Source organism: Centrocercus urophasianus, unplaced genomic scaffold (genome assembly GCF_019232065.1).
Source record: "Centrocercus urophasianus isolate 14NV4802_14NV808 unplaced genomic scaffold, USGS_Curo_1.0 seq_7, whole genome shotgun sequence".
Classification (NCBI taxonomy): domain Eukaryota; kingdom Metazoa; phylum Chordata; class Aves; order Galliformes; family Phasianidae; genus Centrocercus; species Centrocercus urophasianus.
The window spans coordinates 996899-1013780 of record NW_024885310.1 but is presented as its reverse complement, the minus strand read 5'-3'; the positions used below and the strand labels follow the sequence as shown (position 1 = coordinate 1013780).

The 16882-nt window shown below is 41.8% G+C and overlaps 1 protein-coding gene across 7 annotated transcripts in view; it reads right to left on the bottom strand.

Annotated features, from left to right (window-relative positions):
* Positions 1-16882, bottom strand: part of NAV2 (neuron navigator 2) — a 188150-nt gene that overhangs the window by 133471 nt on the left and 37797 nt on the right. For 4 of the 7 annotated variants that reach the window (XM_042837241.1, XM_042837242.1, XM_042837243.1 and 1 more), the window contains exons 2-3: positions 13505-13622; positions 6736-6788 (exon numbers count right to left, since the gene is read on the bottom strand). In XM_042837241.1, coding sequence (XP_042693175.1) covers positions 6736-6788; positions 13505-13622 — 171 coding nt within the window. Of the gene's footprint in view, positions 1-6735; positions 6789-8291; positions 8462-8638; positions 9138-9160; positions 9231-13504; positions 13623-16882 lie in introns of those variants that run through there. The other 3 variants (XM_042837248.1, XM_042837246.1, XM_042837247.1) reach the window with 3 other exon arrangements.

Below are 16882 nucleotides of genomic sequence, written 5' to 3'. Positions count from 1 at the left end.
AGAGAAGGCTCTGGGGAGACCTCATTGTGGCCTTCCAGTACTTGAAGGGAGCATAAGAACAGGAGAAGGAACAGCTGTTTATGAGGGTAGATAGTGATATGACAAGGGGGAATGGTCTTAGCCTGAGACAGGGGAGGCTTAGGTTAGATATTAGGAGGAAGTTTTTCACATAGAGGGTGGTGACACACTGGAGCAGGTTGCCCAAGGAGGCTGTGGATGCCCCATCCCTGGAGGCATTCAAAGCCAGGCTAGTTGTGGCTCTGGACAGCCCACCACCCTGTGGCAGTAGGGGTGAAATTAGATGATCTTTAAGGTCCTTTTCAACCCAGTCCATTCTATTGATATTTGTGCTCCAGCCTGGATCTGGGCCTGGATCTCCTAGATAAATCCTCCAGCTTGTCCTAACTGGGACAGGCTGCCCAGTGGGGTGGTGGGGTCACTCTCCCTGGAGGTATTCAGCTAATGTGTAGATGTGGCACTGAGGGATGTGGTTAGTGGGCATGGTAGGGATGGGTTGGGGTTGGACTTGGTGATCTTTTCCAACCTTTATGATTCCATGAGCTGATCCAAATGTAATGCCTCGTTATTATCTTTTTTTTTAAACATTGGCCCACAAAGTCAGAGGCAGTTATGGGCAGTATGTCAGTAGAGGCTGGCAGTGGGCAGCAGAGGTGGGCAGTACAGCAGCAGAGCTTGAACCTTCCCACCAATATCCCATTACTTTTTGTTGCAATCTGACACAGTGGCATCTGACATGGAAGTGCACATGAAGAAATGGTGTGGCATTCAATTCCTCCGCTCGAAAAAACTGGCAGCCACTGACATTCATCAATGCTGAGCATTTATGGTGACCAGACAGTGGATGTGAGCACAGGAAGCTGGTGGGCAGTGCATTTCAGCAGTGGTGACAGTAGGTTACCTTCGCTGGTGGAGATTTTTACAAGCGTGGCATGAAGGCTCTTGTTCACTGCCGGTGAAAATGCACAGCTAAAGGTGGTGACTGTGTTGACAGAACTGAGTTTTATAGCTGAGAACTTGCTCTGTCAAATCATGTTGTGCTCTCTGTAACTGTTGTAATTTCCATGGAAATAAATAAGCAGTTTTACTTTTGGAGCAATCTATGTACGTAAAAATCATCCTAATTAAAGCAAAAATATAAGATATTCTAGATACATACTGCCTTCTACTAATCAAAATAACCATTCTCATACAGCTACAGTATATGAGTAATGGCTGGAAACCTAAAATTTGTGACAAGGCAAACAGAAGAAGTTTATTTCTCTGAGCTGTATAAACCCCTGTAAAAGCTATGATCTGTTTCCAATACTCAAGAGAGAAGTGCTTGCTACTACATACTCCATCAAGAGAAGCAAAGATCTAAGAACCAGAAGAAACTGCCATACAGCTTTCACTTTTATATTTTATTATATTATAAACTATGCATTATAAACTTGACTAATTTGATACTTTCTTGCCAGCTATTAAGTTTCACTGTACTGTTCTAAAACAGTAAACACCAGGGTTTCTGTTGAGAAACCAAAGCAACAACACAGAGCTCAAAGCAGAACAGAGCTATGTGAAGAGCAGCAGATAGCTTATATAACCAACATAAGCTTTTCACTTGGCGCACTCCGATTTTACTTACATTTTGTAAAACTGCAACATTTTCTTCACAGCCAGAGTTCAGAAAAAAGAATCAAGAGTTTCTCAAAAAGGAGGAGAATACCAGAAATTTTATTTCTGCGTACCCTCAGACTTGTAAAGATATTTTTCTTCTTCCTCTCCTGGGATGGGCTAAAACCCTTGTGACACTACATGCATGTCTCACTAATAGCAATACACAGACGGTAAGCACAATAACACAACAGTTAAAAAAAGAAAAAGAAAAAAGAAGGAAAGAGCACAACATGAAGTTCCAAGGAGGGAATAAATGCCTCCCCTATAGAGGAAAAAATTGTGTTTTAAATTCGTACACAATTAGAAGAAATCCAGGAAGGTGAGAGCAAATGCTCTGAGAGCTAAACATGCCAGGCACACTTGGCCACATATCTCCTACAGCAGCCTATGGAGTGAGGCTGGTGTCTGCTCCAGCTGACCGCAGCCCTTCCAAGTACCATGAGGGTCAGGGCCTGGAGATACCCATTTGTCACTACAGCAACATTCAGCTTGTAAACACATGCTGACCATAATGCAAAGCTCACCCATTAAAGCTAGGGAAGACCGAGCAGCAGGCACTGAAATTCCCCCTATTGCATTTCTCAGGTCAACGCTGGACAAGTCTTACTTGAAAATACACAGCTATATTTAACCACTGCGATGCCTGTCCAAAAATCTCAGAGCAGGAATTTGCAGGGGGAAGAAATGCTTGTGATGCTTCTGATCCTTCCCACAGATCCTCAGCTCAGACTGGGGGGCATGCTGAGGAGAGATGTGAACACATCAGTTTTAGCAAATGAACTAAAACTTCCTGCACTGCTCACTTTAAAAGCAGGGGCTCCTCCAGGCTGACCAGCTCCTATTCTTTGGCTTTGTGTGTCCAAAACATTTCATTTTCAGAATATAAGTAATAAGTCAAATACTAAAACAGCAATTTCCTTACAAAATGAACAAACTGAAAACAAGCACTTTTTGTCTTGACATAGTCCTTGTCCTTGCAGAAAAGACTTCACGTTTGCAAGCAGAAAAACAGAGCAGCGTTGTTTTATCAGTACAGCTTGATGCCTGCATCAGAAAGGAATGGCTCCTGAAAAAACCTCTGGTCAAGACACACATATCAAAAGAAACCTTTCCTCTTTGTTACTTGATAACATACATTCTTGTATAAACACAAAGTGATCACTCCTAGAAAGAATAAAACCTAACCACAAACCAATACGGAAACCACAGTTACTTCCGACCCTGTTTATGAGGGGAAAGTGTGGGGTTGGTTTAGCCTATATGCATACTGCTTTCTTCAAACTCTTGCCTCGGGCATCCCACAACTTCCCCAGGCTTGGCACGAACAGATGAGGGCCTCCTTCCCCCACCTACAGATCCTCCTGCTCCTCTCCCTCTGGCACTGACAGCTTTGCCACTGCTCCACTCCTTCGGCAGCAAGGGCAACATGCTATCACTCCACCAACTTTCACACCTAACATTTTATCTAAAGCGATGAAAAAATCTTTTACAAAACAAAATGACATTGATCCTTGAAAAATCAAGTTTTTTCCCTCATCAGTCTTTTCTCCAACATTTTTTCTTAAACATGTACTGCTATATCTCTTTCTACTGTCACATTCAGTGTTTCTCAGTTTTGCATGCGAGATGGAAAACACACCCTGTACCCCTCCTATATGACAAATGGCTGCTACTTGCTTTATCTCTCCTTCCAGCCCCATCCTTGGCTAAGTGTCAGCTGTCGCCTGTGTCTGCCAACGCACCGCTTCACTTCCAAGCATCTCCTCTCTGCTTTGTCTCCAAGTCCATGTTTTAATATTTAACTTTCTTTACTCAGCTCCCTCCCCAGTCACTTCTTTTGCGGCTGATGCAAATCCTTTTCCTTCACCTTGTTCGTCCCAGATCTCCCATCATTCAAAATGTCTCCTCCTTTCCTTTTTTCTGATAGCATCTCATCTGCGCTCTTACTCTGTATGTTACAATTCATCTATTGTATTTACCAGATAACACAACTACCTCTCTCTCTCCCTCTCCTTTATTTCAGTGCTATGCAAAAAGGATGCATCAAAATGCAGAGCCTTGTATATTGTCCCAGTTCTGCAGGACGTCAAATGCTGTGCTCAAATATCATTCCAAAACAAGAGGCAAAATAAATTGTTAGAAAGAAAAACATCCCTGTTCTTCTGTAACCACACATCAGCAGAGAGAAAGCCCCAGTTGTACTTATCAATCTCAGCCTTTTATCAGAAGTGGGTAGGAGAGGAAACCAGCTTTGTTTTACTCTCCTTCGCCCAGTTCTCAAGAACCATGCCAATGTTTTCTTATACTTCATTCCAAAAACCAGAAAACAATTGTGCTGATCATCTCCGTATTTTCCTGGCCTGAGAACCTACATTTCGTACTACTACATCCTCTATTAACCACAGAGTTTCTGCATGCCAGATGGAACCAATCATTACAGTTATAAGCTTTTGTTTAGAAAAGCATCTACAGTACAAAAATATGAAGCTTTGAGAGAAAACAGTTCTTATGTAGAGGAAATACGTAAAATTGCCTGTAAGAGGTTATTTATATATATATAAAAATACATACCTTTTTTTTTTTTTAAAGCTGATTCTTATATGGAGACAAAGGAGAAAGAGATACTTCCAACCACAGAAAAACCCAAAGGAGATGAGAATAGGGTCTGGGTTCTCACACAGCTATCCTTGTCATGTCATACCTGGCACCGAGACTAGGCTGACAGGTATTGATGGTCCCAAATGGTTCTGCACCAAACTTAATTTGACAAGTGTTCAGTTTGGGCAAATCCACATGATGATTTGCCCAACATTCTGTAGAGATGGAAACAGCAATAGAAAGAGACCTGCTCTGGCTCAGTGTTCAGCTCTCTAAGGTTTGGCAAGCTTTACTGGTTTAGGACCACTCCAAATGGAAGCAAATCCACCCAGTTTCACATGGTCCTAGTGGGCTGGCAAGACACAGAGTCACCTCAGCTTTCCAAGAAGATGCATCTTCAGTGCTCAGCTTGCAAGCCCTGGTGAGCCCACCAGCAAAGCTTCATTTACGGTGCCTTTATTTATTTACCTCTTTATTTCATCTACTCATATGTGATGTCCAGCTTACAGACATTACAACATGGGAAAGATTTTGAGGTTTCATTTGAAAGAGTAAGACTAAACATCACTCGGCCCAACTGAGTATTAGACATGAGACAGCTCTGTCCTGTATGTAAGAAGTTCCAGACACAAACACAGCTCGCACACCGAGGGCTGGCTGCTCAGGCAGGTGAGCTATATTAAGAGGTAACTATATATAAATGAAAAGGATGAAGATTGCCATATCTAATAAATAAGCAACACATTCATTTTCCCCAGAATGCAAGACCTGGGAAAGAGTTGTCTCCTTATACATTGCAAGCAACTGCATTAAGGACAACCTCCATGAAAATACTTGTGTTCTCAGAATAGTAGAATGGAACCCTAGAAGGGTTTTGATTGGAGGAGGCCTTAAACATTATCCACTTCCAACCCTTCTGCTTTATTCTTTATTGTAAGCGTGCATGGCCAACATGCACACTCCTATCAAAGCAAGCCACGAGCATGTTCTCTTGTGACACAAGCCACCCAGGATGCCTTACTACAACCAACAACTTGGCAACATGAGCAGGGTGCCACAGAAGGGGCAGCCCTACTCTCCTCCTGAATAAGGGACCAGAATAAAAGCAGAGCCTTGGAGGAGGAAGAGCAGAGAAAACTTCCTTACTCCTGACACAGCATGCACCCTCTGCATGCCTCTATGGCCAGAGCTGACCTTTGGAAGCAACAGGAGATAAAGCCAAACATTGTGCCTTCATAGAGAGTAAGGACCTGAAGCAACTTTTGGCTACAGTATTAAGGAATTTGAGATAAGCTCCCGTCCTCAATGAAATTCAGTTCTTATGATGCATTTGTGGAACATTAAATGATAGTAATTGTGAAAATGTCCTCAATTATTTGTACTGCAGACAGCTGCTGTGGCTACAGCAAGAATAGCAACCAATCTCTTCATAGCAGTAAAAGCAGCAGTGATAAATCCTTCAGATGACTTTCTTCTTAAGGAGTGCTGGCTATGTGGATTTGAGCGAGACTGATAACTTACAAGAAAAAAAAAAAAGCCCATAGAACACAGTGTTGTTCCTGTCTTCAGATGACAAGCTTGCACCAAACCTTTAACGTCTTTTGCTTGGGCTGGGAGGAGGGGACAGTTGGGAAAGAGGCCATAAAAAATAGCTTCACATGCAAAAATAAGACTCAAGAAACCCAAAGTGAGAATTACAATGCAAAAGGGGGATTTTTTAGAATATGAACTGTAAAATGAGCTTTTTCCTTGAGATATAGAAGGAAATAACCTTCTTTAAAACAACAAATTTTAAGCCCTCGTCTCCCAAGACACATTTTAAGAATCAGTTTCTTACTACTTTCTTTCTCACCAAAGCTCTGCCTGTAAGTGTAGCTTCACCAGTATTCACAGCAGATATGCTCTTGAGGTACCATCTGCTTTTACTTTTTTTGTACTAACCTCTGGCTCTTTGCTTTTAAGTATTATGTACAAGCAAGAGACAAAACTACTCCTTTTACAAACTAAAACATTTCGATCAGAAACAAGTTACATAAACAGTTCCCATATTTTGCAACTGGAATCTTTGTTTCTTTTAGTACATTCTGCTAATTTACTCTATTCATTTCCAAAGGACATAGGAACATAGCAGAGTTTAAAATAAATCTTTATTTCTGCTTTTAAAATACTCCTGTCTATACAGAAGAATAACACTTTTGTTTTCTACCTTCCTCTAACTATTTGGCATTTCCAAAATATAAAATAAAATAGCAATAAATGTGATAAATGATAAGGCCCAATTTAATTTCTATGGAGTGCAATGGAGAAAGACCTGCAGTGTTTCTGTTCTTCAGATTATACCTGAGCTCAGTACTGTGAAAAACAGCTAACACGGGTATTAAAATCTCAGATACTGAAATCACACAAACACACACAATACTCAGCCACATCCATGCCAACAACACGCCACGTTACACTTACCATTTGAGATCTGTTTTTTGGGCAGCCATTGATGTCTTCAATCTTTTCATTTGCTGGAAAGCACAGACAAAAAATAAGGCCAAAACTGTACCCAAGGACATGATACCAATTATTTACAGAGCATGTGCTGCTAGCTAAATAAAGGGCTTTCAGGTTGTCGCAGTCCAATCAAAGTGACTGTGTGAACACCGAGACCATCAGAAAGAAAAGAAAAGCAGCTGAAGTTTTCTTGTGGGTCATGCCTCCAGAGACAGCTGGAGCCAGAAAACAACTGGTCTGACAACCTCCTGTGCTCCAACGGGCAGCTCCTTTCAACTACAGAAAGACTTAATCTCAGAAACTGAATCACTGCTGGGTGGAAAAGTGTGTACATTCTGTTTGTGTGCCAATTGATATGCTTTGTAAAGTGAATATAGATTTTAAAACCAGATGGGAAACCCTGGGAAATCTATTTTGCTTTTTTAAGCTCAACCTACAAGACTTCAGTCTTTTTTTATCCACGGCTCACCTGTAACATAACTTGCAGAAAGATACGGTTAAGTCTCAAGAGGAAGAAAGAAGTTCTAAAGGTGCTTAAACCTTCTGGATTACATCACCGAAACACAGAACCACTAAGGTAGGAAAAGACTTCCAACAATTCAATCCTACCATCCACCTACCACCGGTATTTCCACACTAAACCACATCCCTAAACATCTCTTGAACGCCTCCAGGAACGGTGACTCCACCTTCTCCTTGTTTCGGAGGAGAAATGTTTCCTAACACCCAACCTGAACCTCCCCTGGTGCTACTGTAGGCCATTTTCTCTAGCCCAATTGCAAATGTTAGCTTTTCCTGACCCATCTGATGAATTGAACAGAGTTGCCTCCCATCAATTTGTTTATTATCATTATACATATTTTCTACCTAACGTATTCTCAGGACATCAGAGAGAACTCCATCGAATTTTACATCTTTCTTCAGCTAGAGATACCAATTTTGGCACAGTATTCCAATAGTTGTCATTAAAAAACAAAGAATTAAGAAAACTACTTTATTCTTACAATAATACATTAAGAATTGATGCCAATCTGAAAAGATTGCAGATGAGCCTATTGTGCTGACCCCCAGAGTAGTCTGTCAGCCTCCACATGCAATAAGGACGTGTTTGTTTCTAGAACTGAGATCTCAGATTTGGCCACATGGGAACAGAAGCGTTCACTTTGGATCCCATTTACAAATTTCATGCCTCCATTTTTAATATTTACTGCCTCTTGGTTTTGTGTCATGGTCTTTATTAACTGCAGTTATAATTATTATGAAAAATAGGTAAGTTTGATAAGATCATATTCATATGAATTTGCATTTAAATTTGCACTGTTCATAATTATTACTTGAGAATAATGAAGTTTTGCATGAGTTTCTCTCTTCTTTAGTTAGAGAGATATCCCTAATAACCCTGATCAGTCTCTTTATCTTTCTTGATGAATAGCAGCTTCTTTCCTATTCCTCTAGAGCTTCCAAAATTGTACATGATGGATTTAAAACCAATGTTAGCAAATCATAAAGCTTATTATCTGTTTCCTTTTAAACTTTTGTATGCAAAATATGCAGATTCATCCATGCGAGTCTTCTTTCCAAGATTCTGCTGCAATACAGCATTTGAATTTTTCCTTTTTACTTTTTTTCCCACTTAAAACAAATACTTACTCAATACTTTGTGAATGTTGCTACACATCCACAGGCTAGGAGTATGTGCTTGGTTCTAGAGCTGAACCAAAGGTAAACTCCACCTATAAGCAAACAAATACACTGTTCCACAGCACAGGAGCATTACTGGCAAATGAAGGCGTGAAACGCCTCAACGTTTTCTGACAGAAAAAAAAATCTGCATTCCACATATATGATAGCTTTAGGATGTTACCTCTTTATCCCCTTCGTTTTTCACAGCGTGGTTAAAACATTACTGTTTTCACTTAGGAATGATTCACTTTGTCCGTGTACCTTCCACTCACTGTACAAGATGCACTGAGCCATCCCTGTACTCCTGGGATCAACTAATTTGTAGTTTCTCCTTTGCTTCATCCATCTTCTTGCACTTGACATTTTCTTAAGTAACTGCTCTTGCTTCCTCTCAAAACCTCCTTCAAACCAAAGCAATTTCCTCATATGTGAACTTGCAGGTTTCTGTGCACCAGCTGACAACTCTCCATCCATTCTGCATTATCTTATGTGAAGTGCATTCCTTTTACGCCGTCAGCCTTCTCTCCACAGGTGACAAAGCAGGTGACCAGAAACAGTTTGTAGGAACCAGAAGATGAACCACAACTGGAATTTCTGCCCCAATCAACCTGCTCCACCAGGTGCTATGTCTGCCTCCCCCCAGGAAGTCATCTGCCCTGCAGGTTTATCTACAACCTTTTCTCCTTCTCCACTCCCACCTCACCTTGGTTTGTCCCTTCCTTAGATTAAAGCAATTACTGCTTCTTCCCTACAGGTGCAAGCGCTATGAAAAGCAGTGTAATAGAGAGCAAGCAGCAAGGCTGGCAGTGGGGCAAGCTGGCAGCTGGCCTGAACTCCAACTCCAACCTCTTTGTTTATATTAAGCAGGGCAAAAAGTCACAGATTCATACAAGGCTGGATTCATACAAGGCATCAAAGCAGGCCTGTGGGCATATTTGGCATTTTGCAGGAATCTGTCTAATTCATCAGGAAATCACTTTGATGCTCCCATTCCTTGGCAGGAAGCTAGAGTCCATCTCTGAGCCTCCCACATAGCTCCAAGGAACACTGCTGGCAGCAAGTAGGAGGTTATTTGCCTTTCTTGCAGAGAAGGTCGGAGAGATACCAGTGAATGAGGCTCCCTAAATAGCACAGTGTGCTGTGCTCGTGGGCAGTCTGAAGCATAAGTCACTGAGTGCTGGGGGATCTTGGAAGAGCATCAAACTTCACAGCTGCAAAAGCACAGCTTGCTGGCTGAGATCGATGGGCAGCTCTCACAGCTCCTGTTGCTCACTGCCATGCAGAAATAGCACATCAGCTAGCATCAGCTGGAAGTCACAGGCAACCGCAAAGGCTTGAAATTGTACCTCAGCCTTCAGCAAGATGTAAATTCATAAAGGCATGTAAAATGTTGGGGGATTTGTCCCAAACTGACTGCAAGCCTGCAGAACAACCCCAGTGCCTCTTCTTTCCCTCCCGATCCCTTCCGTGGGCATTTCCTTCCAGCAGACTTCATTGCATGTTTGGTTAAAAGGGGTTCCAGATCACTGTTCTCTGCTATGTTTGTGCAGGTGCTATGAAAGCTGGTCTACAACGAGCTCCAGGTTTGCCTCAACAACCACAAGCCATGCATCCTCAACAACACTCGTATGGGCATTGCTTTGGCAAGGTTTGACATGACTGTGAGCCATACAAAATGGCTGTCAGGACCTCCACGTTGTTTACATCACGACTGTGAAAACACGTACAACAAGAACACAAGGAGTACACCTTGTTCCCAGTACCAGACTGGGGGCTTCGTAACTCTTCCCACCTCTTCCTTGGCACACAGCTTTCACAAAACCAGAGCAATCCAATTATGTCAATACAGTGAAATGGGTTCAGCTGCTTTTATTTTCAGACTTTTCTCATTTATACACAGATTGAGGGTTTGTGCTAAGCCAGAAGAAACCAGCTGTAATCTATAATAAACACAGTAATGAGTGACACTGGGCTTTCACTAACAGGTCTGAATCAAAGCATGAAAAATAATTGGTTTTATGCATTTTTGAAAATAGGCATATTATGAAACTATAAGCCAGCAGTCTATGAAAAAAAAAAAAAAGTGAAAAGGAATCTGTGCCATTAAACGTAGCAAAGAATTATTTAAATTTATCGGCCAGTCAGCTGCCAGGTTCCCATTTATATATATATATACAGAGATGCTTTGCTGGTGGAAGAAAAAGTCTTCAGAAAGTGACACTCCAAGTGCACGAAAAAATAAGGTGAGAAGAAATCAAAAGAGTTTCATTAAGCATTACAGAGAACAAAACTGGGTTAAACCATCCATACAAAAGTAGTCTGTGCTCTTCACAACAATGCAGTAAGTGTTTTGTTAGCAACTAATCAGCGTTATTCAGCATTTCAGGCATAGGCTTGGACATGGCATTACTTTTTCTTGAATGCATGAATGAATGTTCTGCAGTCTAATTCCTACATTTGCATACGAATTTTGACCTGATTGGTTACTCAGATATTAGTAAAGGAACCTTTGTGTAATGTCTGCCATGAACTATGATAAAATTGTCACTAGTGTGTACCAAACAACCAGCACAACACAGAGGTACACATTTTACTTCTCACTGCAACTACTTTTACTGATTTAACAATAACTCCATGCCTGCATTCCTCTTTGTAAAGGCACAGCTTTTCTATCTGACTTGGATTATGTCTGATCAATTAAAATATCCCATGATTACAACATCATAGGCATCAGCAGGAAAAATCCTACCAGTCTTAGTTTTAGCACATCCTTACTACTCTGAGTTTTGGAACTGACATTTCAAGGTTCGATATCTGCAGTGTAAATCTCAGCTGAGAGCACAAGAAAAAAATATCTCATTAGTATCTGAACCCAAATCAACTCTGATGACTTTGGATAACCTCCACACACTCCACTCAGGTGGCAAAAAGGAGTGAGTATCTTCATGGATGGTTTTACACAGAAAGGGGCACAGCACAGAAATGAAAACTATCTCCTACATTGTGTATTAAAGCTTTCTCAGTATGTAGTCTTGTTTGCTAGAAAAAAACATTGCATTTTGCAAGTTACAGTTAAAACTGCTTGCATGTGTGAAAACTGTCACCATCTGTGAGAATGAGATGCAGTGCCTATGGCCATACACATCAGATATAAACGACATTTTCTTCACTACTCATTTGAAGCATTCAGCTGAGTTCCTTCAAATATGAACTTTCTTTCACATGCAAAGCATTCCCCAAAAATGAAAACCTGAGTCTGGTACTGTGTCATGTTTAATCCTAAACACGAGTCGCAAGGCAGTGCTCTGAATGGTTAAAAAATGTAAAGGTGAATCAAGTTTACTGATAATTTTAGAGGGAGCAATCTGCACGTCACAAGAGTTCCACAAACAAAACAGCCGCATTCAGCAATATTTGTCGCAACCAGGCTCACATTTTGATGGTGCCATTCCCACATACACCTTTCAGGCAAACTCTGATATTTATCAGTGTTAACACAGCGTGGCTAGGTATGGATGAAGGGAATGAACACCTAACTGCCTCTGGCTTCCCAACAATTTTCCCTGTTATGCAGACATAAGGAAACAGATACAGAGAGGAGCATTGTTCTGAGTGAATGCCTTTCACCACGCAGTCAATGGTTGGCCTGGTTTTGTACATCCGCAGATGCCTGGCAGGTCTGGGGAATGCTACACAGACCTACTGCTGCTCTGCATCATACAGAAATGAAATCTTGTTGTTGTTGTAGTGCAGTACAGCTCTAGTGGAGGAATTGGAACAATGCCGCACTATTTCATCCCAGAACAGTGTTTACAGATTTGTACCTTAAATCAGGGAACTAGCTCGTTTACAGCTTCTCAAACACACATAAATATGCATGCACTGATGTCTTGTTACTTCACTGCTGTCTTCTTCATTTGCATCTCAAATCTGTCAGTTTGTCTTTAACAATGGTCGTCCTAATTCCCATTAGCAGCCTTTCTGATTCCATCAATCTCCATTGGCCCACGCATGTGTTTTGTGGCATCTCAAATACCAGATGGATGACTCTCTGAAGGAACTAATGAAGGATGCAGGCCCAAGGGAAGAAGAATATGTAGCTTTACATGGGGCCAATGTAGAAAATTGTTTCAGACCTTCATTATCTACTAATATTAGCGCAAACCAAGGGAAGTATAGGCTTTGCAGAACTGAGCTCCTATCTGAGATACATCCTAATGAGAAATGACCTTCCTCATCAGAAAAATCATTGTATTTTGTTCTTCTTCCACATAAAAATCATACTCCTTCCCATTTCCTAGCTGCATATATGGATTATCCAAACTCAGCTGGAAGTAGAAGGTTCAACGCAGCAGGCAACTATTGATATCAGCATGGCTAATTTTGTATTTTTAGGAGCATCTTGAACATTATATCCACCCAGCCTGCTACAAAGGAGATTAGCCCCACGGTTATGTGAATGGGAGAGATGGGGTGTGGATCTCATGACCACTGCAGCCCTCCCTCCGAGCACCCACACATAGTGCACCCACGCGTCTATCAGGGACATGTCTTCGTTCTGCTGAGGTCCACGATTAGGTGGAAGGATCCCAGCGTGCATCTAGCGCCGTATTACAGGTGCCTGCTTCCTAATACCACCTTGGTCTTTAAGCTTCATTTGGACTGGGGTTTGTCTGGCAACAGTATCTCTGGATTAGGTTCAGACTAACACTACAGAAGTATCAGAAACAGGGGCAGTGAAGGTTAACATCCTGGCAGAAAAAAAACAAAACTCATCAGCTGCTTTTTTAACATTCAGCTGCACATACTGATATTGCTGTGTCAGAAGATTTTATCAGCGACATCAAATACTTCTCCACTATCCTTTAAGACAAGACAGTATCAAATTAATTATCAAAGTCTCTGGAGAAAAATTATCCACGTAATTCCATGCAGTTCAATGATCTTCCCCCTAGCCCAGGCTGTGTTTACACAGAAGATAAGGCAGCGTATTTCTGAGTGAGTTGGTACAAAAAGAGAGCTGGTACAAAAAGAGAAAGTCACTCACCTACAACCTGGATTATTTCAGCTAATAAGACTCCATCGGTCACATCTTGCTGCAGATCCTTTATCAATCTCTTATGGCCAGATTTTGCCAGATAGTGATTAGCCCAATCCGTGTAAATCTATTATGAGGGAAACAAACAAACAGAAGAATTGGTTGGTAATAAAATCAACCTTTTTAAAAAACAACAACGCAGTTCTTTGTGTCCATCAAGGTCTGAGAGGCTGATCTGAAAGAACTGCTTTTTGGCGGTTTGAAACAAGTCAACACCATTAAAATTCAAGGCATTGTGCAAATCAAGTATTCAGCTTACTACAGCAGGGCTTTTCCTATTCAGCAGTCTGACATCAAAGCTCACAGAAGGCTACAGAGACTTTTAAACGTGTCACAGCCTGTGTGGACCATCACACAGTGAGCTGCTCCACACGGTAAATGTTAAGCTGGAACAACAGCTCTGATGCTCCTTCTTCGTATCTGTTATCGAGAGGTTTTAAAGATCTTTCTCCACCAGCCACTTCTGGTACTCCTCAGGCACAAAGCATTTCCATTTTAAGGTAACTCCTCTGCTGCATTACCCCACAAGCCTTAAAAGCCTTCAAACCCATCAGTATCAGCTCCATCTCTCAGGTCAAACAGGCCTACTAAACTGTTTGTAATCTGTCGTGCAAACTTCCAGCTGCTGGGCTTTGTTTTAAGATATATTATCTGAAAACTACGCAAACAAAGCAGTCAAGTCAAAACCTCTTTAATTCTCATTAAGAGCCGCTCACCACACACTATTGCAGCCTGGCCAGGGTCACCAGGAAGCTCATAAAACCTTTCCAGGGCAGGTTATCTAAAAGGAGGAGGAAAAATGCTCAAGCAGGAATTCCTCTTAAGTACTACATACTGTTGCTAAGCGCAAGAGGCAACTGAAGAGAAGATTTGTTCATACAAATTATATTCCAAAGAACGAAAGAAACCCACTAACTATCAGGACTGTACTTTAAATTCAAAGACATTACAGTTCCAGAGCTGCGGAGATGTGGCACTGAAGGACGTGGTCAGTGGGCATGGTGGGGTGAGTTAGGGTTGGACTTGAGGCTCTCAGGTCTTCCCCAACCTTTACGATTCTATTTTCCGCTGTTTATTCTCTAGTCCCACCGTTAGGTCTGCTGGGCACGCATTCCTTGCACCATCAGTGTGTGGACCTGAAAAGCAACCCTCCCTGCGATACCGCAGTGGAACCATGTGAATGAAACACATGCCAAGCACACCGGAGGGATTTCTCCAGCTGACTGAAAGAACCACAGGGAAACAAACGCTGCATTCAACCCAGCCATTGTGTTCCCTACCTCCTCCTACAAGAAAACATTTTCTATAACAGGAAAAAGATTGAGAAAAACAAAACACGCGCTTTTACCCCAGCTCCCTGGGCTGCCTCTTTCCAGGCGCTGAAGCACTCACGTGGATGCAGTGCTACCAATGCCTTTTGCTGCAGCTCTTCATGGCCACTGCTCATTCTTACAGCAGATATTAAGCTAATTATGGAAACTTGCCAGGATGTTTTCAAAACCTGTTTGTTGTTAAGCTTTTGTAACGTACTACATAAATGTGATTCCTCGCATTTCTTTTTCCTCTTCCATGCAGGCAAGTAAAAAATAATAAACATACAATGGTTGCTATTTCTAGACACGCGAAACGTTTCAAAGGACATCATGTTTTTGAATGTTCAAAACCGGGCAAATAATTGGGAAAGCAATAATAAGAACTGGGAAAACACTGCTGAGAAACTTTCCATTCACCTACTCCTCTCTCCACGCATGGACTTTGAGTGCTTCCCAGTATTTCCAGAATACAGGGCATGAAGTCACGTGCCCCTAACACAGCCTTCTAATTGAAAAAACATCCAAACAAGCCATCTGAAAAATAAATCAGAGGTCGCTTCGTTATTGTAGTTAACCAAATCCAAGCCAGCGACATGGTTTGGGCATTATGACCCATGCAGGTCTCTGTGTCCAAGCCCATTTTTGCTTAATGGTTAACTGAGGTCTGCCTCCTGGCTTTTGTTAGGAGTAGACTCAGCTATCTGGTAGCATTTTTTCCTTAGCACACTATAATCTTAGAAATTCAATTATTTGGAAACAAATTAGAACCAAATGTGATTATTATTATTATTATTATTATTAAAATCTGTGAGGTTTGAATTGAGAGCCTTACAGGTAAAACACGGATCCCAGCAGGTTTGAATTAAGGGCATTACAGGTAAATATTGACTTTGGAATTACACAGCACATTCTGAGTCACGGCTACAACACTACTGTAGAAAGTAAGTGAAGTTTCATGAAAAGACAAACCCCAAACCTACAGCTTTTAGTGGTCCCACCTGAGATTCTCAACAGAAGGATTTACACTGCTCCTTTTGCAGAACTTCTGCATGTGGATCTGTGCGCGGCAACAAAGCCCAACAGAGGGCTCCCAGTTACCAGCATGAGCCTGGGGAGCTCGGAACAGCACAAAGCACAAATCCTGACCACCTACAAGAACTGCACGCCGTCTTTGTCCCTGGAGGGACCAACCTAAAAGCTCGTAAACCAGAGCGGGAGGCAACAGTCTGATGTTGGGACCGCAAATCACAGAGTTCCTTCCTGCAGCCACTGTCCCAGTGATGGGGACCCAACACCCTTGTGCCCAGGCGCTGGGCAGTGCCGTTCACCCCAGGGTCTCCCACCATGGCAGTTCCTAACTAAACAGACACAGACTGCTTTCTGGATGGTTTCTTCCCCTGATAATTAATACAAATCAGACCCTCATACAAGAGCTTAGATACAACTGAACATATCTTTTTGACAGCACGTACCACCGTTAATTAGACCCAACGTTTTTCGTTACTGAGTGGCACAGCTATCCCAGCAATGACATCCAACAGGACAGTGCCTCTGCTGTTGCAAACTGAAGTTCACAGGGTGAAAACATGCCCTAAAAATAGACACCAATAGCATACCAAGATGATCCTAATGGCAATGCTGTATGTGGAAAAAAAACAGTAAAAATCATCAAAAATCCATCTGCAGTGCCACAGAATCCCAGCTTTGGGCTCCTAACACGACTTGCAGTCTCACTCTGCTCCTTACTGTGCTCCAACACAGTATTTAACACAACAGTTAGCCAGTAATTACTATCTGACACAATGCCATTAAAATACCAACGCTTAATGGAAGTGCTGCAACTTTCTAGTTACCATCAGCTAATGGGAACAAAGCTGTAACAAATTCAGCTCTTACTGGGGAGACAGGAGTAGCTAGTATTTTTTCAAGTGAAACTAAATGATCGATTCTACTCAGACGTGTTTGTTGGAACAGCTTTGAATTATTAGCCAGCCTGTGGGAGGTTTTCCACTGC